This window comes from Paroedura picta, chromosome 1 (genome assembly GCF_049243985.1).
Source record: "Paroedura picta isolate Pp20150507F chromosome 1, Ppicta_v3.0, whole genome shotgun sequence".
Classification (NCBI taxonomy): Eukaryota; Metazoa; Chordata; class Lepidosauria; order Squamata; family Gekkonidae; genus Paroedura; species Paroedura picta.
Window position 1 is genome coordinate 48,049,250 of NC_135369.1, and position 24,412 is coordinate 48,073,661.

The 24,412-nt window shown below is 40.9% G+C and overlaps 1 protein-coding gene across 8 annotated transcripts in view; it reads right to left on the reverse strand.

The window, feature by feature from the left end:
* Nucleotides 1-10,077: 10,077 nt before the first annotated feature.
* The window catches only part of CAMKMT (calmodulin-lysine N-methyltransferase), a 347,932-nt gene continuing 333,597 nt past the window's right edge, over nt 10,078-24,412 (reverse strand). For 5 of the 8 annotated variants that reach the window (XM_077337458.1, XM_077337396.1, XM_077337416.1 and 2 more), the window contains 2 exons: nt 20,144-20,275; nt 10,078-12,617 (listed from right to left, as the gene is read on the reverse strand). In XM_077337458.1, coding sequence (XP_077193573.1) covers nt 12,540-12,617; nt 20,144-20,275 — 210 coding nt within the window. In that variant the 3' untranslated portion in view covers nt 10,078-12,539. The remainder of the gene's footprint in view (nt 12,618-20,143; nt 20,276-24,412) is intronic. The other 3 variants (XM_077337406.1, XM_077337432.1, XM_077337425.1) reach the window with 3 other exon arrangements.

Genomic DNA, 24,412 nt, shown 5'->3' on the forward strand with positions numbered 1-24,412 from the left:
ATGTTCAGCCTGGAGAAAAGGAGGTTGAGAGGGGACATGATAGCCCTCTTTAAGTATTTGAAAGGTTGTCACTTGGAGGAGGGCAGGATGCTGTTTCTGCTGGCTGCAGAGGAAAGGACACGCAGTAATGGGTTTAAACTTCAAGTACAACGATATAGGCTAGATATCAGGAAAAAGTTTTTCTCAGTCAGAGTCGTTCAGCAGTGGAATAGGCTGCCTAAGGAGGTGGTGAGTGCCCCCTCACTGGAAGTCTTCAAGCAAAGGTTGGATACACACTTTTCTTGGATGCTTTAGGATGCTTAGGGCTAATCCTGCGTTGAGCAGGGGGTTGGACTAGATGGCCTGTATGGCCCCTTCCAACTCTATGATTCTATGATTCTATGATTCTATGATTCAAATCTTCATGCAGGACTTTAGATTTTAGCAGCAAAGCAATTCTGGATGCCTTGAAGAGGGCATTTACATGCCAGCTTGAGGATGAAGTTTGAGACACTATGGCCTATTATGTACGGCCGCTGAAACGGCGGCATGGAGAAAGCGAAGGAGGAAGAAGCGAAGCAAACTGCCTACACACGGGATGGAACGCAACGGTGGCAAAACCCAGAGTATCCGATTATGCACGCGGCTACTCCGGAGTCACTTCTGGTTGTGCCCTGGTCCCGGGAAGCTCCACTTTCTTTCGCATCTTGCTGACGCGGCTTTTTCAGCGGCATACGTCGACTCTGCGCCCGGTTGCCACCTGCAGCATGCATAATTGGTGATTTCAACTGCCGCCATTCCATCCCGAATGTGGACCTTCTACTCCATGCATAATGGGCCTATAAGAAAGTCAGACTGATGGGAAAACCAACTGATCTTCTCCATCATGGAGCAATGTGGTCCCCCTGGTAGACAAGGACTTGGAAATCTCTCGTCTGCAAAAGAAGTGAGTTAAGAGATAAAATTGCTTCTTTTTCAGCATTTTGACTTTGTTGGGGTCTTCTCCGATCCCCCACAAAAAAAAAGCTGTAAAAGAGATTTTTTTAGGAAAGGGATTAAAATATAACAGCTGGTGTTACAGTGCTTTTGTAGAGAATCAATGATGTCGCTGCGTTTGGAATACTGTGGAATCTGGATGCCCCGGCTGGATGTCCCAAGGAAATACTTGGCTGTAACTCTTCTACCCCATATTCAGAGCCACAATGCATAGGTTTCTGTTTTCTGCTGCCTCAAAACGGACACTGAAGAGTGGCAAAAGGTATAAAAGGCTGGAGCATCTTCCCCAGGAAGAAAGGAATGTAGGGGCTTTATGGTTTAGAAAACATTATTTGGGTAGTATGCCTTGTACAGATTTATATAACTACAATACAAGAAATGTGAAGATAATCTTCAGAATTCTATGTCACTTCATTTCCAAATGAATAAACATCATGGGCGGGGCCTTGTTGGTGATAGCACCAAGATGCTGGGACTTTCTCCCCAAGTTCCCTCTCAGGTTTAGTTTGCTTCTTGACTTTGCTGTTTTCAGTCTGTTTTTTAAAATGTCTGTTACTGTTTTAACTGAGTGTTTGTGAGCCACTTTGGGAATATTTTATTGGAAGAGTGGAATACGATATTTTAAATAAATACTAGAGAGTAAAATATGTTTGGATATTGCTGTAATGCTTTTAAATTATGAACAACAACCCCTTTCTGCAGGCTCAAAATTGAAAGAAGATGTTCTCCCTCTGATAGTAGTAAAGACTGAAGTTATCCAATAAATCTGGTTGGTACTAGACTGGATCTATCAATATCTGGGTATTAAAATGAGAACTCCAGGGTTAGAGGCAGTATCTCAACACCAATTGTGCAGGAGGCAAGTAATGATAAAAGTATACCAAGATTGTGACTTCTCCAAAACATTTGGCTGACACGTGGTCACTGTTAGAAAAATGGCAGGACAAGATGAACCTTTTGGCCCTTACATTCTTATCAGTTTTGGATATGAGAAAGATACCCACTGGGCTTTCTGGTACATTTGGTTGGCCACTGTATAGGACAAGATGCTGGATTAGATGGATCCTTGTGCTTTCTGGTAGTAGCAATGGGAAAGAACTGTGCTGGGGTCTTGGAGAGCCACTGGCTGTCAGAATGGATATGTCATTGGTATGTTATGGAATAAAACATAGGTTTCTGTATAAATAGAAACATGTGAATGAGCCCTGAATTATATTAAATACTGAACCATCCCCTGGAATAATATGAGTCGGCTATTCATCCATTTTCTTTTTATGGAATGTACATTTTCATGAGGATTTGGAGGCGAGATTGCTAATTTTAGTTCCTCTGCTAATGGCTTGTGACATCACTTTTGAAATTTTAAATGGGAGGAGTTGAGAAAAAAAATGGTCGTCACCTTTTCTTTTTTTTTTTAATGCCCTAAAAGCCTCTCTCTCCTTCTAAAGCTGTAACAACTCGACAACTGTCTTGGTTACACACCAAAGATTTCACTGAGAACATGTTAGAGGGAATCAGAAAAGCGGAGAAAAGGTCACAAATAAGCACCTTAGGAACAATGAAAGCTTTTTTCCATGTACCAGTGGGAGAGTTGCAAGAGGGGGAGAGGGGGGGGGACCCTGAAAAGGTATTAATCAGAAGTGGCTATAAATCCTCTGGAGTTTTTGCTCTTATAAAACTACTTGGAGAAAGTCTTGAAGGAAATGCAGGTCAAAGCCCAAAAAAGCTCTTGATCAGAGATTGCTGGAGGAAAATCTTCCCAGATGCCGTTTAATAGGCTGCAATCACCCCAGGAGTGGGAAAGCCAAGTACGCTTGAAGCATGGTTGCAGTTCCTAATAGGCCTTGTCACACTTAAGGCTCTGCAAGCGCCATCCACTGAACAGCTGAAGCTGGCTGGTGATTCATAAAGCCAACAGTTTAAAGTTTATTATGATGAAAGCACTTAATGACAGCCATCGCTAGGGGCCCATCATTTATAAAGCTGCGCTGAGTATTAGACATGTAGCATGACCACCAATTTTGTGTCACAATTGCTACCATAAAATGACCTTTGGTGATTTTTGCTGCATGTGGTGGACAGCTCTTCTTTCACATTAGTGCTCGGTGGCTTTTCTTTGCAGACTATTATGCTGTCTAAAGCTTATTTGGCACTGTCGTGAGTCTCAACCCCTTGTTATTACCCCGAAGGCCTGTCTAAAAAGGGGGGGGGGACCTCTCATGTTCTATTCTCGCACCCCAATCAGCTATTCCTTGGTTAGCGTAATAATTTAATGCACATATGCCATCGTTGTTATCGGATTTCATTTCTTTCTTTTTAAAAAAGTTCTCCTGTTTTCTGTACACTGCACTAAACATCCAATTGGGTGGAAATGAAATATGCATGTTACCCTATTAGGGGAGATGGCAGTGGAGATTTTGAGTCTTAATTGTCCAATGGATGGGAAAGCATTATGCCAAGGCAGTCAATAATAAATAATCATACAGCGTGGAATAATGCACATCCTGGAAGAATATCTTGGGTCTAAATGCTGCACTTTACACAAACATGGAATATAATTTTACAGACTTAAGAAGCTGCACAGATTTGCTGGGGGACAATATTAATTATGTACCTCTGCCTTAAACTACTTTGCGTCTCGTTATAAAATGTTTGACTATACCGCACCAGCACTTCAATGTCCCAATGTAAAGCTTTGCTATTATAGTGCCTGGTCCTTCTTCCACATCTTTAAAATGTATATATAATTTTATAAATGATATAAAATCTCTTCCTAGTCTGTAGAGGGGGGAAATAGACACACACACAGAACACTGCAATTTGTGCAGGGTTTAAAAATGTGTGATTTTTGCTGCTACCTACAACTGTATTGGGTTTTATATAAAGCTTTTTTCAATAAGGTAAATTGTTACATGACAAACTCATCTTCCACCATTATCATCTGCTGTTTGTGTTTAACAACAGGAGTCCCTGCTCTAACAAAACTGTTGTAATGGCTGTACAAATTACTCAGCTGAAAGCTTTTCACCAAACCAAACAGTATTAATCAGCAGTTCTTATGAAGGTGCTAATTAAAAACAATTTTCTTCCTCAGTTTGCAATGCTAAGCCATCTTCACTTGCACTGTTTCCAATATATAGCTACTGTATACACTCACACATCAGGGCTTCTATTAACTCCTGAATCTCCTATTACCTATTTTATTACCTTCCTGTCTTCCAGGTTTATGGGCTTGTTGACATTTTGGATGTCACAGCATGATATGTTTAATCATTTTAAAACTACATTAATTGAAGATGGAAGGGGGGGCAAGAGAAGAGAAGGCAAACAGCCTTTTACAATTCACACACACCGAGGGCACACAGAGAGCAAGCAGAATCTCCAGCTCAACTTTTGACTAAGTAGCTTCTTATGTAAAATTATTAAAACTCAGCACTATTCAGTACTACACAATTAACTTCTGCTTTAAAAACATGCACAATTGTACTGATTTAAATTCTCTGTTGATATATTTGTCTAACTACTGCAATTCTTATCCTGAGGGAGATGTTCTAGAGTTGAGCACATTTGTGTCGTAAACACTCAGCAGCTGAATTTAACCCAGATTCATGGTTCAAAAATGTGTCTTCTAAGGCTACGGGTTGCCATCTGGTTTACTTCTTTGCTCCTCCATGATCTTCCACATACTTTAGACTCATGAAGGCTTATTGAATCTGCTGGCCCTGATGGACATACAGAAAATGGCCAAGGGCTGAACTTGGTCTCTGTGGCACTGAGAGCTGCGATGACTTATAACTTAGGACCAACCTTTCCATGTGGATATCCCCTGAGACGCTGCACAGAATTCCAGGCACTGATACAACTCTTGTATCCCATCCTGGCCAGCCATATGAGATCAACAATGAGGCAGAAAGACACAGAACATTACTGTGATGATTAATAGACTTGTTGTGGCATGAGTTTTTATAGGCAAGCTATGGCTTCCAATCATGAGCGGCTTTTCTAACAATGTTTCCAGGTTGTTTCACATTTTTGCAATGTTGGCTTGTAACCCATGAAAGCTCATAAACTGTTCTATTAGGCTTTAAATTAAGGTGACCAAATTTTAACATTAGTAAAGCAGGACACCATTACAATTTTCCAGGTGCCCTCAGATGTCCCTCCAAAAGTGGGACAATCTGGTCACCTTGCTTTAAAGACTCTTTGCTTCAACAGACTGTCTTTGCAACATAAGATGAGGTAATGTGAGGGCACTGAACTCGCAAAAATTTTGTTGCCTTCTTCTCATGTATGTTAGTTGCTCCCTTGGAAGTCAAGTCTAAATCATGAAACAATCCAGTGATGTGTGACCTATGTGGCCTGGTTCCCATGTCACTGCAAGAAGGAATTGCATGAATGAAAGATGTGGTATGTCCCTTCACAAGCTGGTCCCTGTGCCTCAACCATGGGCTCCCACTTCTTTCATGAAAGCTGCATTTAAACACATACATTAAACACACCACTGAAAGGAAGTATGATTTTTCTTTCAACAAGCAGTCTCACAATGTACTATGTTCTAATTAATTATAGATCTGATTGAAGCACAATATCTTTTGGGATTTCTAGATGTTACTGTGATACAAATATGACATAGCGGTGGGAGATCCAAAACGGACCTCCATAGAGGACAGTTTCATAATGCAAAAGGAGGTCCAGTATGGATGCGGTACAATTTCTGTTTTTACTAGGACACAAAAAATATTTTATGACCTCTGTAAAACAGTGTTGTTGCCAGTTATGTCCCCCAGGAAGAACAGTGTCGCTGAGAAAGAATAGCAGGTGAATCCTGATATTTTGTCCTTCTTGAACAAGGAATCAGTGTTTTGCAAATCCACTCGTCTGTTCACCAATCTGATCACAGCTGTGAGGAGGTTGCTTCTCTGCAGTTCTTCTTCCTGTTTCAAAGGGTAGCCCTGGTGGTCTGCAGTAGAACTGCCAGAGTCAATACCAGAAGCACACTTAGAGACCGACGCTATTTGGGGTATACAAGTTTGAGAAGCAAAGCTTTTGGGAGACAAAGCTAAGGTATCCAACAAAGGGAGTTTGACCCAAGAAAACTTTTATCCTAAAAATTTGGTTGGTCTCTACAAATCCAGCAGTATTCCTTCCTCACCATGCAGTATAGTGCAACTGGGTTTTTATCCATTTGTATTCTTACCCAGCCCACTTGAGTTCTAGGCCTCCGTTCTTGGTGCATGAGTTTTCTACTAATCAGGCCATTGTTGAACTACACAGATCAGTTACAAAGCATGTAAACTATTCACAAATGGTTTGTTTTTAATAAACTTCCATTCCTTGGAGTTCACCTAAAGCAGGGGTAGCAAAACTGTGGTTCTCCAGATGTCCATTCTGGCAGGGGCTCATGGTATCTGGAGTCCATGGATATCTGGAGAGCCACAATGTAACCACCTCTGATCTAAAGAGTTCCTAGCAAGAGTAGCAGCTACTCACCAGTTGGAGTCAGCAGCATTTTCGTATATGGGCAATTTTTCTAAAAACTGATGCAAACCTATTTGGCAGGCATTCATGGATACTCAACAGGAACTAAACAGACTGGGTGCTCAGCTCACATCTGACTGGCATCTATGAACAGGGTAAGCTTGGCTGTCATTGAATCATAGAGCTGGGAGGTACTTCCAAGGTCATCAACGCCCTGCACAATGCAAGAAACTCATCATTCTGCCCACCCACAGTGACTCCAATTCCATGCCCAGATGATGCCCCCTCCCCCAAACCAGAATCCCTGGTCAGTCTGGCCTGGGGGAGATTCATCTTCTGACCCCAAATTGGCAATCACATTTCCCAGGGCATGCAAGAAAGGGCCAAAAGAGCATGTTCTTGGTAAAATTTGCAGAATCTCTATTTTAAATTAAGTGGTTGATTTATGTACTTTATTTGTAGTCCACCTTTATTGTTAAAGCTCAAGACAGATTACAGAGCATAACACTACTATCAGTATAAAATAACCAATGAACAATGCAATAGGACTAGGATTACAGGATTAGGAAACAATGCAAACAACAAACTATCAAAAGCAAGTAAACTATAAATAATACAGAAAGTGGATTAGTCCCACTAAACTCAGTGATAACATTTTCTGTATCACAATATCTTTGTAAACCTAAGATATACCCACAGTATTGGTAAACATGAAAAAGAACATTCTAAAAATACTACAGCAATGGCTTCATACACCAGCTAAACTGTATAACATTATTTCATTGGATTATACTGGAGGTGGGTGAGGCTGGATCCTATGACTACCTTCTGCTTACAGTATTCCATGAGCAGAAAAGAGTGCATGCACATGAAAGCTCACATCATGAAAGAATCTTTGTTGGTCTTAAAGGTGCCATTGAATCCAAATGTTGTTGTACTACTTCAGACCACCGCAGGTATCCAACCCATTATTTTCAGTGATTTTGTTGCTATGGGTTAGATCCTACGCCCCTGATGCCACTAGCATGAAAAGCTTTCTGCTGGTGCAGACACTCCATGGTTGCAAACAGCAGGAAGGCTGTTTTCAACTGCTCCTTCCTCCTTCATGTAAGTGCCATTATGACTTACTCAACATAAATTGACATTCACAGGTGGCTGCTAATTGAATGAGAAGGTGGGAAAGATCCACCTCCACCAATGTCTTCCACTGGCATCATAGCATCTAGCCCTATAAGTTATCCTGAATACCTTAAAACATTAAGGCAACATGCAAATGAAGACACTATACGTGATTATCCAGACACAACAGGCACTGTGGAAAACAAGATAATGGATTCAAACCCTTGTGCATATTTGGTGGTCTTTCAAAAACAATATATACTGGGGACAAATAATTGTGAAAATCCTGATTGGCTGCAAAATTCTTTAAAAAACCCACAAAGCACGTGTTCTAGGATTTTTTTATTACCCATCTAAATAAAGAACATCAAGATTTGAATATACTTCAAATATCTGTACACTGGGTACAGTGGCCATCTTTCCCCCCTCATCCCTTAGAATCACTCCCTTTTTTGCTATTTTTGTTCAGAAATTTTCAAATATAACAATGGGCCATGGTCTGGAAACCGTGATTTGGCCAAAGCCTGGTTCATTGCTATGTATCATTAAACCGGAATTTCAAACTGTGGTTTGAAGGTGATTTGCAAATCATAGTTTTGAAGAACAGCTTCTCATTCTGTTTGAATTATCGAGCTGTGGTTTGAGGTGGCAGTCTATTCTTTTTGGAATAGCTTCAGGGATTCTGGTGATAGGTGTCCAAAGAATGTAAGCCATATGCGGTATGCACAAAATGTGGTCTGTCAGATCAAAATGATATATTTCTCTTGGCTTATAGATCATTTGAAAATAGATTGTCGCAGAAGAAAAGAGCACAACATAGGGTATCCAGCCATGTGTAATGAGGTGACAATCGAGCAGTGGTCTTTGCAGTGAGAAGGGGGAAAGAGGGGTGGGTGGAACTCTGTCTTGTGTTTTCATCTGTGAAATGCTAAACAGGATGTCTTTGCCGTCTAATCCTAACTGTATTTACGTGGAAGCAGGGCACAATGATTTCAGTGTCATTTTCATACAGGTAAAACTAAAAATAGTTAGGATCAAGCAGATGCTGTGGAAAGTCTAAACTGCTGCAAAACCCCTACCAGGTCAAATATGGACGTCTCCCCATCCAGCTTTACCGAAGAGATGATATTTCATCACATATGCAGTGGTAGGTGCTCTGGAGGGGTTTCTCAGGCCAGAGCTGAAGGAGTTTACCATTTTTCAGGCTTCTCTGTGTGTGGAACAACAGCTAGCTTAGTGGTATTAACATTTATTTCCTCAGCTGCTGATTGGCTGGAGGTGGCCACATGGCAGCTTCTCAGCTCTATAAAAGCTTTCTGTGTGTAGCCTTTTGGTCTCAGTAAACCAAGAATTTGTGTGATCTTCCTGGCTTATGATCCCAGCTTGCCTTGTTCTTTCTGCCTTTATCTTGTTTGATATGGAACATCTACTGGCGTACTCCCTCAAAGGGAAGTCTACAGACATGACATCTGTAGTCCCACCCCCAGGGACCACGCCAGCAGATGGATCATGGCAATGGTGGCAGAGCACTGAGGTGCACTCATTGTTCTGGTGCTGTCACCACTGCTGCCAGTCTTCTGAGGCCACTCCCACCCTCTGGAGAGCAGGACCAGCCTTGGGAGACTGGCGAGGGTAGGGCCAGCTCAGCGCAACATGTTCCACATAAGGGGCGATAATCTTTGTCAGTTGATTTTTTTTCTACCTAACTTGCTTTTGACTCTTGTTTTCTCCCCTCCTTTCTTTCTGAATTGATTTTATTGGAATTTGCCCTTGCCTTCCAGCTCAAGGATCAACCCAGAGTATATGTCCTCTTAGACTAAAAACCAGCTTATTTCCCTTGTGGCCCCTAACTGGAGCAGAGTCTGCCAATCAAAAGACTTTACTCTTTCCATGTTCATTCAGGGGACGCAGTACATATACAGTGCAAGCAACACACTCAGTAAACGAAGAGCATGCCAAAGTCCTTGCTTTGTTCCCACATATGACAACAGCAAACTCGCCACCGATGGCTTAATTGTACCAGCCTGCCTACTTCTAGTGCTTTATCCAAGTTTCCCCTTCTTGCAGCAAGTTCTTTCTTTCCCCTAATTGGTTCAAGATTTGATGGAAGAACGTTTGACTTTGCAACCTTTCAGAAAGCCTCTTTTAGTAATTCTATGTACGTCGATACTAATTTCATAGCTTTCTTTTTTTTAAGATGTTGATATTTCTTGAGCTTTCTCTTGGCATTTCAGTTCCCATATTCATGTTTTCCTTTTGGGGGGGGCAGCAATGTTATTCCTGCAGCAGCTTATGAGGAGAAGTGGGTCCTAAGCTGCCATTTCAATATGAATGAGAAGAACGGCAGGCTCTACCCACAGTCGTTTGTAACCCTATGAGAAAACTTGCATGAGTGCATTGTTTCCATTGGCTGCCAGCCCCAAGGAAGTGTTTTACATTTTCAGAGTGAGTTTAAGGCACCGGCTTAGTAAGCAACTTTTATTCGAGTTATATGCTAATATGTACTATGTAATGTGTGTCTTAAATTCCATCTAAGAGGCTAGATGGAAGGTCATTAAAATAAGGGTGGGGGCGTATTCAGATCAATGTTTATATTCATTATTTATACAGGTACTTTTATGATACCATTTTCCATTGAAATTTTCGATGCTTTTAATTTTAAAAAAATCTTTATTACTGTTCGGAAGAGTATAAACACAATCTAAATTTTCCCCAGGAATATACTGTATATGTATCTATATATACTCAGAAAAGCATCCCTGGAAAAAAGCACAAAAAGACCACCTCTATGATTTTCCTTACAGTGGACGTTGAAAAGATGAAATGGAGCAAAATGTTTATTCGCACAGTGATTGTAAACAGCAAATGCTACAGTCGAGGGCCCCAGTTCTTTCATCAATTATATGCATGAGCAATTTCGCTTCACCATTCAGCCTCAATGCATAAATGTTTGCAGGATCGTGTTCTTAAGACCCCTTCAATTAAACCCTTACGGGATAATAGCCTGCATTTGAGACACCAGCTTGTACTGACATGACAGGCAGGGAAAAGAAACAAACAACAATAATTAGTTGTTCATTTTGATATACTTGTTATCTCCTCAGAGGAATAAAGAGTATACTAATAATTTCCAGGGTCATTAGATAAAAGTTGGCAAGTTCGTCAATGATTCCTGTTCCTAAGCACTTTTGTGGAGGCACAGTAGGTTTATACTTTCCCCAATGTTTGTGGGTCCATTCTGAGATTTACACTAAACTCTTGTCTTGTTGGGATATTATGTATCTGCAGGCTACATACTGAGAAGGAGAACCCCCTGTGCAATAAACATCAGTTGTTCTGGAATTCTTGCAATTTCTTAGCAGAAATCCCACACAGTAAGAGTCTCAATGTGAAATCCATAAAATCCATAAAAGGAGATCTACCACTGAAATACTAGGATAAATGGCTGGTTTGCATTGCCCCTGGTCTTTATCCAACACTGAGAATAGACTGCTGTTTTATCAAAAGAGGAATAAATTGCTGTTATTGTGATGTTAGCCCATCACTTGGCATTGCAATTCAGGTTTTTGTGAGAAAGAAATGTATGATCTAACTGCGACTTGACCCATGCCTTCTGAGATCCATATAGGTGCTCTAATGGAGCATAAAAAGTGTTGAATACAAGGACATGCAAACTGGTGCTGAAGAAATGCGTCAGAGGAGAGCAGTGAAGGGAACAGGACTTTTGTGTACAACCCAATTTGTTAAACTGGAGACAAAGAGCAACACTCCAAAGGTAACCATTTTAATGTTTCATCATCCAGTTTCACAATGGACTGCATTTTTCTGTGATATCATCAGGATTCCTTTTAAAAATATATTGGGAGGGGATGAGGTTTAGAATTTTTAAAATCCAGGTCACCAGCATCTTAGATTGTCAGGATTCTCTGTCAGACCTGTGAGAGAACAGACCCAGTTTTGTTCCATTTGTTAGTATTGTTTCTGGTAAGTAAACATTCACCCAATATGTGAAGTATTGGTTAAAACAAGATGTTGGAACATGAATTTTGGGGGTGGGGGGTTGTGTGCCTCTGTGAGGAAGTAAAATCCCTTGCAGTTGCAGTAGAATGGAGACTTTCTCAGGCAAAGATCTATTTTTAACAAGAGATCTGCGGAACAGTTGCAGTTAGATTTCAGCACTGATAAAGGCTCACTTTTCATTCATAGCCACAGTGCTCTTCTTGTACCTAAACAGATAATAAGTACTCAGCACACTCCCCCTTCTTGACACAACACACTGAGACTAATCACACATAATTGGAGAGGAGGAGCAGAGGGCTGGCCAAGCCATTGTGTCCAGAGGACAAATGGTCAGTTTATGAGGCTTTGGTTTGAGGCAGTAATTTCTTATAGGTTTACAGGGTGAGAACAGAAAAAAAAATCCCATTGTCAAAAAACGTTAAGTAATCAAGCAAAGCAAGTTTGAAACATTTGGGGGGGGGGGGGGGAGAAAAAGCCATAAGGCAAATTTTGAGAATAGTGAATGGAGGGGGGATGAAAATCTAGCTAGAGGTACATGTAGAATGCAATAGGATATGTACTATGCCCCCAAATGATCAGCTTCTCTCTTTTCTTCACTTACTAGAATGAGAAATCCTCTAGCGTTTTACAGATGGTCACACACTGCCACAAAACAGATGCATTCAAACGTAATCGCAGAATCACTCTTTGTCAAAAAGAAGCAACTGGGTGCATGATGGAAGTGGGGGGGGGGGGGGGGAGAGAGAAATTGAGCTCTTAAACCTTATCGCATGGGACTGGCTTTTAAAGAAAAAACTAGGGAGGAAAAGTTCCAGGAATTATATATTTACTATAGAATTCAGGGGGGTTCTTGTTTCAACAAACTGGGGTTGCTTTTTCTTAAAATGGCATATTAATGTAGCTATCATTTCCCCCACTTTGTAATCAAAATATACACACCACATATATTAATCATGTTTGGTTAAAATAAGAAGGAATGGGTAGTGGAGATTTTCATCATAAACCTCTCTTTCTTCTTTTTTCAACTGTGAAAGACACAAAACAAAACAAAGAAAAGCACCATTACTACATTGTCATGGCAAGGACACCACACAGTCTTTAAAGGAATAAATTATATAAAAGATTAAATTCATTGTAGCAACAGTTACAGTTAAATGTCAGATTGTATACCACAATAATAGGATGGTTAGTAATCTCTGTTGTACAACAAAAAACTCTTCCTGTCGATCAAAGGGAATATGTATGCAATATGGTATGCAGAAATAATTGATTCACTTAGTTAATTAAAGTATATTCCAGTTAGCATCTGGAAGAAAGGTATGAACACATGAAGGCTAAAACCCCATATCCAAAGTGCAGGGCTTCCAACCTAGTAAATATCACATTAAAGATGGCCAGATGACTGCAATACATAACAGGACTGAAACCACTTCAAAGGACTCTCCAGGAGATTTCATATATTAATAAAATGAAATTAAATTATTTTAATATAGATGTATTTGAAGCCCATTCTTGGCTTTTAGAATTAAGATTACATGAAACTCAACAACTTGCACACAATATAAAATTAATTCTTAAAAAAATTAAAGAGGCATTGAATAGAAAAAAGATAATTTATCCAAGAATTAAATTTGGGAGGTATTTTTCTATTGATATAAATTCAGGCAGCACTCCAAATCAGTCTGAAGTTTCCTGAAAGTTAAAGTCTTTCACTGAAGCCATTTTCTTTTCAAAATAATGAAATATATTGATCAAGTGAAGAACAAAACATAAAACAAACTAGGGAAGAGAAGTTAAGGGGTGCTGATGTTGACTATTCAGACACGTTTCTTCTCTCCTCTCTGGTATGAGTTAAAGATATTAGCTGATCCCTGCCACGGTAATTATTACCACAATTTAAACATGGTTGTTTTCTGTGTCCTCTTCTCTGACTACAGAGTATAACCCACCATCTATGGGCATGATGCCTTTCCTTATTTAAAAATTGCATCAATTTACTTTAACATTCTAATCCACTTTCCTGAAGATGTTCCAGATTAAGCAAAGGAATGACAATTAGCACTGTCATACCTTTGACTCTAGCAATGAGGAAATTCTGTCTGGGTAAGTTTATTCCTCAGCTTTAAAGATACCCGACCACATTTTAGGCTAGTAAACTAGATATCTGATTTGTATCCCACAAACTCTTCCTTTTTCAGCAGCCAGCATATTTTATTTTAAAATTACAAAAAAGGACTCCAAAACGCCTCAAAAAATTATTGTGGGTGGACATTTGTGGACATCATGCCAGAACAAACTAAATGCTGTCTCAGGAGGATCAGCCTTTTTGTTGCTTGAATCTAATATTCCTACAACCCCCCCCTTTAATTTAGAAACATTCCTGAATTTAAAAAGCAAAAGTGGAATGCAACACTTCAATTAAAAGCTTTCCACTATTGCACTCTGTAAACTGTTTGCTGGTATGGAAATGAAGAACTCATGTACATATGCGTATCTTATGGGCAGGAATTATTTTCCTGAGGAATAAACTAATGAACATTCCTCTTGCCAGTCATAATACTATGCTACAGTTTGGGCCAGCTGCTTCACTAGCCTAACAAATGTACTGCAAACTCTCTAAAGTAAACCTATAGCAGAATTTGTTCTTGCTTAGGGCTGTGGCTGATCTGATATGCCCTCATGCCTCTTTTAACCTGAATTCTCTAGTGACCTCTGGCGGCCAGCACAAAGTCTCCATTACAGAATTGAAGCACAATCTCAGACCCAGCCACACCATTCCAGATTAGCAGGGGGATGTTAAACAAATAAAGAAATGCCACAAAGCCATGTATTACTGCAACCTGTTATCCAGCCATAAGTGCATTGGAAACATAACATTATTGTACTCATATATGCATACAGACCCATTTGCAAACAGCGCATACATTCCGGTCTGCAATATTATGCAGTGTTATTGCGCACGTCAAGCTTGCACTTCTGAGCCCAATTAATGATTGTTATTTTGCAAAATGAAAAAAAAAATCCCTCATAAACCTGCCTTTCGAAACCCATGAACAACGAAAAGCAAATTGTGAATAAAACAATTTTTCAATTTTGCAGGCAAGGGGGAGGGAGGAGAAGAGTGAGAGAGGCCTACGAGGACTGAAATAAATTATATGGCTGCTCTTAGTAGCATTATGCTTTACCTCCTAATTGGATGTAACACACTCAGACCCACGGGGTGAACAGCAGCAGCAGGAGAGGAATTCATACTGTTTACCCTTTACAGTAGCCACAATTATCAACAGCACACCATACAGATTATAAGCACCAGCCACTCATAATGTGGCATTTCAAATAGATAAGGGGAAAGGCAATATGACCATTCTTTTGACATAACATCTAGAGCTCATATCATAGTTGTCCTTAACAAAACCCACGGACACAAATATGGAAACACCACCCCTAATTTTTAAAATTATTATTAAAATACAAATCAGTGATGTGTGACTATTTATACGTTTATTATTTCTATGGAGAGGAAAATGCTTCTTAGGCTTTAGTAGAAAGTGTATACAGTTCAATCCGGGCAAAAGCAGATTCAAATATATATTTGCAAAGAAAGCAAATCAAACTTGTAAGTGTATATTTTGATGGAATTAAATGATTAGGTGCTTCATATTCTGAAGATTAGTTTATTATCAATTGGGAAACAAAAAGAGAGAAGAAAACAACAGTTACTATTAAGTGTGTTTTAATAATAAACACACTTAAACACGCACATCACTACCACGTTTCTAAAACAAATACCCTAAACTTTCTGCTGCTTTGCATCTGACCAGGGCCAATTCCGTGATGTGGGTACAATCTTAAACAAAAGCCCTGGCATACAGCGTAGGAAGGCCCAGTTTTGATTACAGGCTTGCTTTTGAACGGAAATAAAATTTCACAGCTAACAATGCGAGGTGAAAAGTTTAAGAGGCAAAGCTGTTCCTCCTGATCACTGACTGTTAATCAGCTTCATGGGTGGTTGCCTAAATCTTTGGGTTTTTGTGTGTGTGCGTGCGTCTGTGTGTCTGTATGTGTGTGTTACTTGCACTACTGCCAAGACTGTAACTCATTTCCCCCCCTGTTGTAGGAGGTGGGGTGAACAACTCCCCATAGAAGGCAGCTGTGTATGAGTGACATGAGGCACTAATGCAGAGGGCAAAATTAAAATTCATGAATCTCTTCACAACCATTTGTGTAACAAGATTAAGACGGGACAGCAGAAAATAGCTGCATTATCAGGCTTCTTACAGTTCTCCAGCTGGTTACGCTCTATTCCAAAACAGTAGGGATAAGAGGATAACATGAAGCCGAAAGGAAAACGCCTCTCCTTCATTTGGGGAGCAAACGCATCCTGGGGAAAGATGAGGTTTGGGAAAGGACATATAGCATGAAAAAAAAAAAAAGAATTCCTGCTTGGTGTGTAAACTTTTCGTAGCAGGATTTGCAGCAACCACTAACTGAAACAAAAGTTGCAAGTTCCAGCAATTTTTTTTTTATTCTGAAAATTAGCTCTATTTTTCTTGCAAAAAGAGAAGAGAATTAAAAGAATAAAATTTTGATTAATTGTGAAAACATTAAATAATGAACCAATGTCACCCAGGATATTCCAATAAAAATACTCATTTAGAATATTACAGAGAAGGGCAGAGAGCAGCATCACAGACAATGTGATCATTAAAGACGACAGATCTCTGTCATTAGTAAGGTTGTCAGACCCCTGGTACATATGGGGGTCCTCCGCTGCCAGGCCCTACCATCAATCAGCAGGCCAGCAGAGAGAACGTATCCTGAAAAAGAGGGATTTCCATCCACTGTACAGCAATGTGTCTGTCACTGCCCATGTGATCCAGAAATGATGTCATCATGTCTGGTGAAGCCAAATTTACCATAGACTTCCCCCCCTAATAACTGAGCATCATCCTGACATCCTGATGGTGATGATGCCACTTCTGGGTCATGTGGCCAGTGATGAACATACACAATGCTGCACATCAGATGGGCCTCCCTGCTGTTCCTGGTAAGTCCCCCCCATCCCCTGCTGGTTACTAGATGGGACCTGCATAATAATTAGGTTGGCTCTCTATGTGCCTATATAGTAGTAGCAAGCTCTACTGTTTCATGAAAGACTTATATCCCTGTTTCCTATAGGTGGTAGGCTAAGCTGAGCCTCTTATAGTGCCATCCTATGCAGGTATACTTAAAATCTTGCTCAGGTCTATTCAACAGGGCTTACTTTCAGCAAAGAGTTTTCAGGACTGCACTGTCAGTCTACTTTGCTCTTCTCTGGGGCTCCCAGTGGTTATTGACTCTGTATTCTCAGCTACCATGTTTTCTCACAATTACCTGCATATGCAATATTACCAAGAAATGTTAAGTAGCTAAGGCCAGAAGCCTGGAGGTAGCAAGTGAACCATAGAGGTGACAATCCTGGGAGGGTAGCTCATCAGGTGAAATTGAATCATAGAGTTGGAAGGTACCCCAGGGTCATCTAGTCCCTGCACAATGCCCAACCATCTCTTTTACTGGACAGTACTGACATTTGAAAAGGACGGATTAGCAAGCTGAAAGTACTAGATTGTAAACATGTATAGATCATAAAGGCTTAAGATGAGAACCTAGTCCAATAATCTGATATTAAGAATGTATTTACAATGACTATCATACATTTTATTTATTTGCTTACATTATTTGTAGCCAGCCTTTATCACAGGGATTAAAGGCATATTACATATAGTGAGTCAGTACAATCAATACAATGAGGTGTTCAATAACCAATGTATGGTGCTGGTGCTGACCTTTAAGGCCATACACAGTCAGGGCCCAGCAAACCTGAGGGTCCATTTGGCTGACTATGCCCCACAAAGGACACTAAAATAATCCAGCATGAATAAATTTGTAATCTCTGGCCCAAAAGAAGTTCTTTGGGCATCAACCAAGGCCAGAGACTTTTGGGTCCTGGCCCCGATCTGGTGGAATGAGCTTTTGGAAGAGCAGAGGGCCCTGACAGGGTCTGTAAGATGGAGCTCTTCTGCCAGGCGTTTGGTTGGGGCCAATGAATGCCAGAACAGCTTTGGTTAAACACCTCCTGGGCTCCCTCTATATGGATACCCCCCCCCCCCAAAGAAAACCCCGAGATGCTCTTAAATGTTTTGTCTACCCAGCTGGAATGATTGTTTTAGGGTAGTTTTAAAAAATATATTATATGGTGTATATGATTTTATTTATTTATATATATATGTGTGTGTGTTTATATAATAATGTTGGAAGCTGCGCCAAGCCGGCATGCCGGCAGGGGTGGGGTACAAACTGAAGCATAAATAAAATAAAGTAGGATATTATAAGATTGGAACTCAAGGCAGATTGCAATAGGAAAACATAAAAATTGCGATAAAACAGATAATAGTCCATTGTCAGTCATAAATCTAAGAGCACAACATCCTACCATTACAACATTTACTCAAGAGAGAGTGTAAAAGACTACTAAAAACCTTCCAAGTAAAACCGCTGAAGCTGAGCAAAACTATTTGATCCAGTGGCTGAGTGTGGGAACACTTCAACTCCTGCCACCACCACACCTCTTAGATTCAGACGCACAAGGAAAATGGTAGGGCAAATGTCTACCAGTAAGCTGAGAAGGAGATGCGAGAACTGTCATGAGTTGCTTTCTATCTAACACCAGAAATAACATCAGGCCACAGATCCAATAGAAACCTTAGTCTCATATATACCCATTCAGTCAGAATAGCATTTGAGGCTACTCTAGAGCCAGAGGTTACCTAGCCAGGAAGTCTCTTAAGAGTAACAGCCGGAGATTCCGAAGTGTTCTTCCTCACTGGAGCAATATGACAAGCACAGACAAAAGCCCAAGACTGACAGTGAAAGTTCAAATCCTGGCTCTCAAAGAAGTTGCAAGAATTCAGCCAAGGGGCAGAACCACAGATATATAGCTTCTCCTGGCATATAGTGTACAAGTCCTTTGCTGTTGCAACAGCTTCCTTGCTAGCGTGTAGCTCTCAGATTTTGACTTGCTATTTCCACTGAAATATCACTTGTTTGACTGTGTCAAAATAAACTGCTCTGGCATTCTGCTGTTGCAATATTAACCCTTTGCTTGATAGTGTCCAGCTAAAGTTACCACCATCATATTAACCCACGTTCACTCATGTTCTGCTTTATTGCTCCAGGTCAAGCTGAAGGAAGCTAAAGGGTCCCGACCCCATGGATCATGGTCATGAATCAGAGTCCAGCAATGGTAGCCGCTTTAGAACTGCACCATAGAAACAGAGGAAAGCTCTACAACAGCTATCTGAACTGCTTTCCCTCCTGTGCTGTTTTTAGTTTTCTGCATCAGAGATGGTGCAAGTTAATATATGCCATCCATCAGAGAAAGCCATGATGACAACCCAGTCAAACTCCGCACTGTTAAGAGAGTTGCCTTCTGGTTTAAGGCTGGAAGTCTGAATTCATATCATTTCTGTCTTCTCACAGTGCAGTGCTATGCTGGTTGCATCTCACATATCCCTTCTTGCAAAGATCAGTTGAACTAGGACCAGGAATATTCAACTAATGCACAGGGTCAGCATTCTCAGGTATCCCTGATAGGGAACTGCCACTCCTGTCTGATGGTTGTTCCACACAGGGCCAGTTATAGGGTTTTGGAAACTTTATTCAACTCAGTCTCTCCTGGAAATGGACAAAACAAAGGAAAAAGGATGGGAACAGCTTTGGTGGAGACCAGCTGTCAGGGTCAGTTGTACAGAGAACTACAGGCCCAGCAGTACACAGAAAACTAAAAACCCTAAGTAATAATGGATGTTGATTGACAGGACTACAAAATATGGGGAGAGAAATAAGGTAATTCCTAATTTTTTCTGTAAATCACCTTCTCTCTGTCCTACATTTCTCTATACCTGAATGTCATAAAAGAGAAGAGTGATAACAGTTGCTTTATGTAAGCAAGCTTAGAAATTGTACTCAGATAAGTGCCTTTGACCTAAATCTTGTAGTGCCCAGATCCGACATATAACCCCACAAGTGTGAAATTCTGTGTACGATTTAGCAGTTTGAAGCTGCCAACTGACCCAGCTATAAAAGAGCCAGATAAGGATTTAAAACCACGATATGATACAATTAGACATTCACCTCCTATTTATTTCCATATATTTCAGCATTTAACAGCTGCATTTTTTTTGCTTAAACTGTATGTGCTTCCTTGCCATAGATGTGTATGTGATGAGCTAAATTAAACCTCTGAATGTTTTGAATTAGACCCCTTATGAATGAACAGATTAGTTCTGAGGAAATGGTAAACAGGAGAAGCTTCTATAAAGCTCTTCTAGACATGCAAAGATAAAGGATGGTACTACCATGCAGAATAATCAGATACAAAAAAATAGCTATTTAGAAGCCGCATACCTAAGAGTACTTTAATCAAACATTTAGGTTACCTGCCAAAAGGACCATGATCTCTTCAAAATGCAATGCGGATTAAAGTGTTATCTAACATGAGCAGAAAACTAACCTTGGAGTGGAAGTTTGAAATGTGCTCATCATAATTTTCATGTCTTTGGATAGAGAAACCAGCTTTTTCAGCTAGATTGCAAAACTGGTTTAGAGTATTCCCTCTGAGTGGAGCAAATACCACTGCTTTTCCCTAGAATATTAAAAAGAAAGTATACACATTCATTTTATATATATATATAAACAGTTCTAATATAAATTATATAAAAATGCAACACATTTTTTGTTTGGTTGGAAAAATATTTTTAACAGGAAAATGAATGGTACAGACAATGCATTTCTATGACTATGATGATTCAGGTACACAATTTCTCAAACATTTGACCTTAAATATCATGAGAAATTTAATTTTGCTTGTCTCTGCAAAAACAGTTAATTATATATATCAGATACACAAAAAACTGTCAAGTTTTTTAAAAATCTAGATATATTTGATACTTCGTTTCTCTTAGAACTAGGGGGGAGTCTGTAAAGAAAGGATGGGTAACAATAATATTGTCTAGTTATTAATTAATTATAATATATTGATAATATTGTCTGATATTGAGAAGTTGGAACATGTTCAGAGGAAGGCAACTAGGATGGCTGAGTGGTTGGAATCCATGCCTTATGCGGCAAGGTTGAGAGAGTTGGGTATAAGTAGCTTGGAGAAGAGAGCAACGGGAGATCTGATAGCTGTGCTTAACCACACAGTAAAAGGTAGACCTGTTGAAGAGGGGGCCAACTTGTTCATTGTAGCTTTAGAGACAAGAACTAGGAGCAGTGGATTCAAATGATGGGAAAGGAGGTTTCACTTAAATATTAGAAAGCATTTTCTGATTGTGAGGGCTATTTGCAGATAGAATATGCTGTTTCAGAGAGTGGTGAAGTCTCTTTTGTTGGAAGTTTTCATTAGGAAATTGGATGAGCATCTGTCAGGTGGGTGGGTGTGGGGTTACTTTTTCTCTTAATCTTGGGATGAACACTGGCCCCTCTAGGTCCATATTGCCTACTCTGACTGGTAGCAGCTCTCCATGGTTTCAGGCAGAGAGAGTGATTTCTAACACTTCACGTGCCAAAGATCCTGTACCTGGAGACCCTGGAAACTGAAACTGCAGCCTCCTACCTGCAAAACTCATGCTTTGCTACCAAACCTCTACCATTCCTATAGATGAAGGTCCACAATGAAAAGAGTTCTCTTATCAATTCAGCCTGCACTTGGCTGTACTCCAAGAAAGGCTATGTGTGATCTTTGCCAGACAGGTGGCACTGACACAGTGCAACAGTTGTCTACTAGTAAGTGACTCTGGAAGTTGGGCTGCAGTGGGGGGAGAAAAATCACTGTGTCACCTTAGTCCAAGATTAATCCATATGGCAGTTAAATAGACACAAAGTGTTTCACTTAGATAAGCTATGGAATCATGTACTCTAGAGCCTAAGAGGCTATTGGAGTAACCATGATGATGATGATGATGATGATGATGTTATCCGTTCAGACGTGTCTGACCCTTGGCGATTCTATAGGAAAGTCTTCGGCATGCATCCCTGCCTCTGACTACTTCTTTTAATTGGTTCTTGGTCATCCCTGTGTCAGCTTTGATCATGTTGAGCAATAACCATGAAAAGCCATAACTAGTGAACAAGCAGGAAAAAAATGGTATCAATTAAGTATTGAGGAGGAAATGCATTTAGTACTGCTGCTTTTCATGCATCATTTGGTGCATACTTTCACTTCAAATTCATCATAGGGCACTCACTGTGTTTGGCCTTCTCCTTCCTTGTTTTCTATTTACAGAATTCACTTTTTTAACATTTCAGGCCACATTTTTATTATGCTTTAAAAAATTGGTTTTAAACTAGTTTGGAGGTTCCCACCAGGAATCCCGACAATATTAGATTAGTAATAACGTTTGAAATTCTATGTTGAAATTCTATGCAGATCTCAGGTTTCCTCCTGGATTCATGTACCTAGTGAAATGGGCTCTAGGTCAGTGGTCCCCAACCGTTTTATCACCGGGTACCGGTCAATGAGTGACAATTTTACTGAGGCCTGGCGGGGAGGGGGTAGTCTTTTGCTGAGGGATGTTGTTGCCACCGCCTGAGCCCCTGCTCCACTTGCTTTCCTGATGGTGCCCCTGACTTCCCACCGCCCACTGGGGGGCGTTGCCAGCAGCAGCTGCGCAGTGCCATGACGAGGGGGAGCCCCGGCCATCTCGGCCACCAGAGAGCATCAAAGGTGAGCCGGCAGCAGAGTGGCAGGACAGCTCCTGAGGCAGGAGCCGGGGAGGAGGACAAGGAGGAGCTGCGGCCCGGTACCAACTGATCCACGGACCGGTCCCAGTCCCAGGACCGGGGGTTGGGGACCACTGCTCTAGGTCACAAAAGCTTATGACAGCATTTCCCAATGGGCAGAGCACTAGAGCAGGCTGCTGGGCAGCTTCAGGGCTTGGGTGTGGGTGGATAGGAACAGGAACCTAGCTTTCACCCAGCATAGTATCCTGGATTTCTTTTTAAAACCGTTAACAATCAAGAACTACAAGTGCATTTCTCCACACTTCACTGAGCACCAATAATAGTGAAGATCTTAACCAAAGTGACTTTACTCTGAGATCTGAGTAAGGTCTTTACTCTGCTCTGGTTAGACCTCACTTAGAGTACTGTTTTCAGTTTTCAGCACCACAATTGAAGAAGGATATAGACAAACTGGAGCATTTTTAGAGCAGGCCAATGAAAATGGTGAGGGGGTTGGTGACCAAAAACGTATGAGGGAAGTTTGAGGGAGCTTGGTCTGTTTAGCCTGGTGAGAAGAGGTGATATAATAGCCATCTTCAAGTATTTGAAGAGCTGTCACATAGAGGTTGGAGCAGAGTTGTTTTCTGTTGCCCCAGAGGGTTGGATCAGAACCAATTGGATGAAATTAATACAAAAGAATTTTAAGCATCCGAAAGAACCTCCTGACAGAGTGGTTCCTCAGTGGAACAGGCTTCCTCGGGAGGTGGTGGGTTCTCCTTCCTTTGAAGTTTTTAAGCAGAAGCTAGATAGCCTTCTGACAGAAATACTGATTCTGTGAATTTAAATAGATTTTAAGTTGCTAGGCAGAAGGGATTGTGTCCATGCTTGGCTCAAGAGGCCCTTTCTTGCATGCCCAAGAAAATGTTGATTGCCACTTTGGGGTCAGGAGATGAATTTCCTCCAAGCAAAACTGGCTATGGATTCTGTGGGGGGTTTTTTTTTGGGGGGAGCATCATTTGGACATGAAACAGGGGTCACTGTGGTGGGCAGGTAGTTGAGAATTTCCTGCATTCGGCAGGGGGTTGAACTAGATGACCCTGGAGGTCCCCTCCAACTCTTTGGTTCTATGATTAGAATCATAGAATTACAGAATAATAGAAGAAGAAGAAGAAGAAGAAGAAGAAGAAGAAGAAGAAGAAGAGTTGGTTGTTATATGCCGCTTTTCCCTACCCAAAGGAGGCTCAAAGTGGCTTACAGTCACCTTCCCTTTCCTCTCCCCACAACAGACTCCCTGTGGGGTGGGTGAGGCTGAGAGAGCGCTGATATCACTGCTCGGCCAGAACAGCTTTATCAGTGCCATGGGGAGCCCAAGGTCACCCAGCTGGATGCATGTGGGGGAGCGCAGAATCAAACCTGGCATGCCAGATTAGAAGTCTGCACTCCTAACCACTACACCAAACAATAGAGTTGGAAGGGACCACATGGGTCATCTAGTCCAACCCCCTGCACTATGCAGGACACTCACAACCCTATAGCTCATCCACTGTAACCTGCCATCCCCTTCAACCTTCACAGAATCAGCCTCTCCATCAGATGGCTATCTAGCCTCTGTTTAAAAATTTCCAAAGATGGAGAACCCACCACCTCCTGAGGAAGCTTGTTCCACAGAGAAACCGCTCTAACTGTCAGGAACTTCTTCCAGATGTTTAGATGGAATTTCTTTTGAATTAATTTCATTCCATTCATTCTGGTCTGTCCCTCTGGGGCTAGAGAGAACAATTCTGCTCCATCCTCTGTATGGCAGGCTTTTAAATATTGTGACTATAATAAGGAATCAATGGAGCATCCCAGAAAGACAAAAACACTGCAGGAGCTCTAAGAAGCCTATTTGGATGAACAGAGAACTTCAAGAGGAACTAAGAAAGAAAAGGAAAATGTTCAGGAAATGGGGGGAAGGACAGAGCTCTAAAGAAGAGTACCTACAGGTTACTAGGCACTGTAGATCAATCATCAGGTCAAAGCTGAGAGTGAGCTAAGATTGGCCAGGGAAGCCCATTGT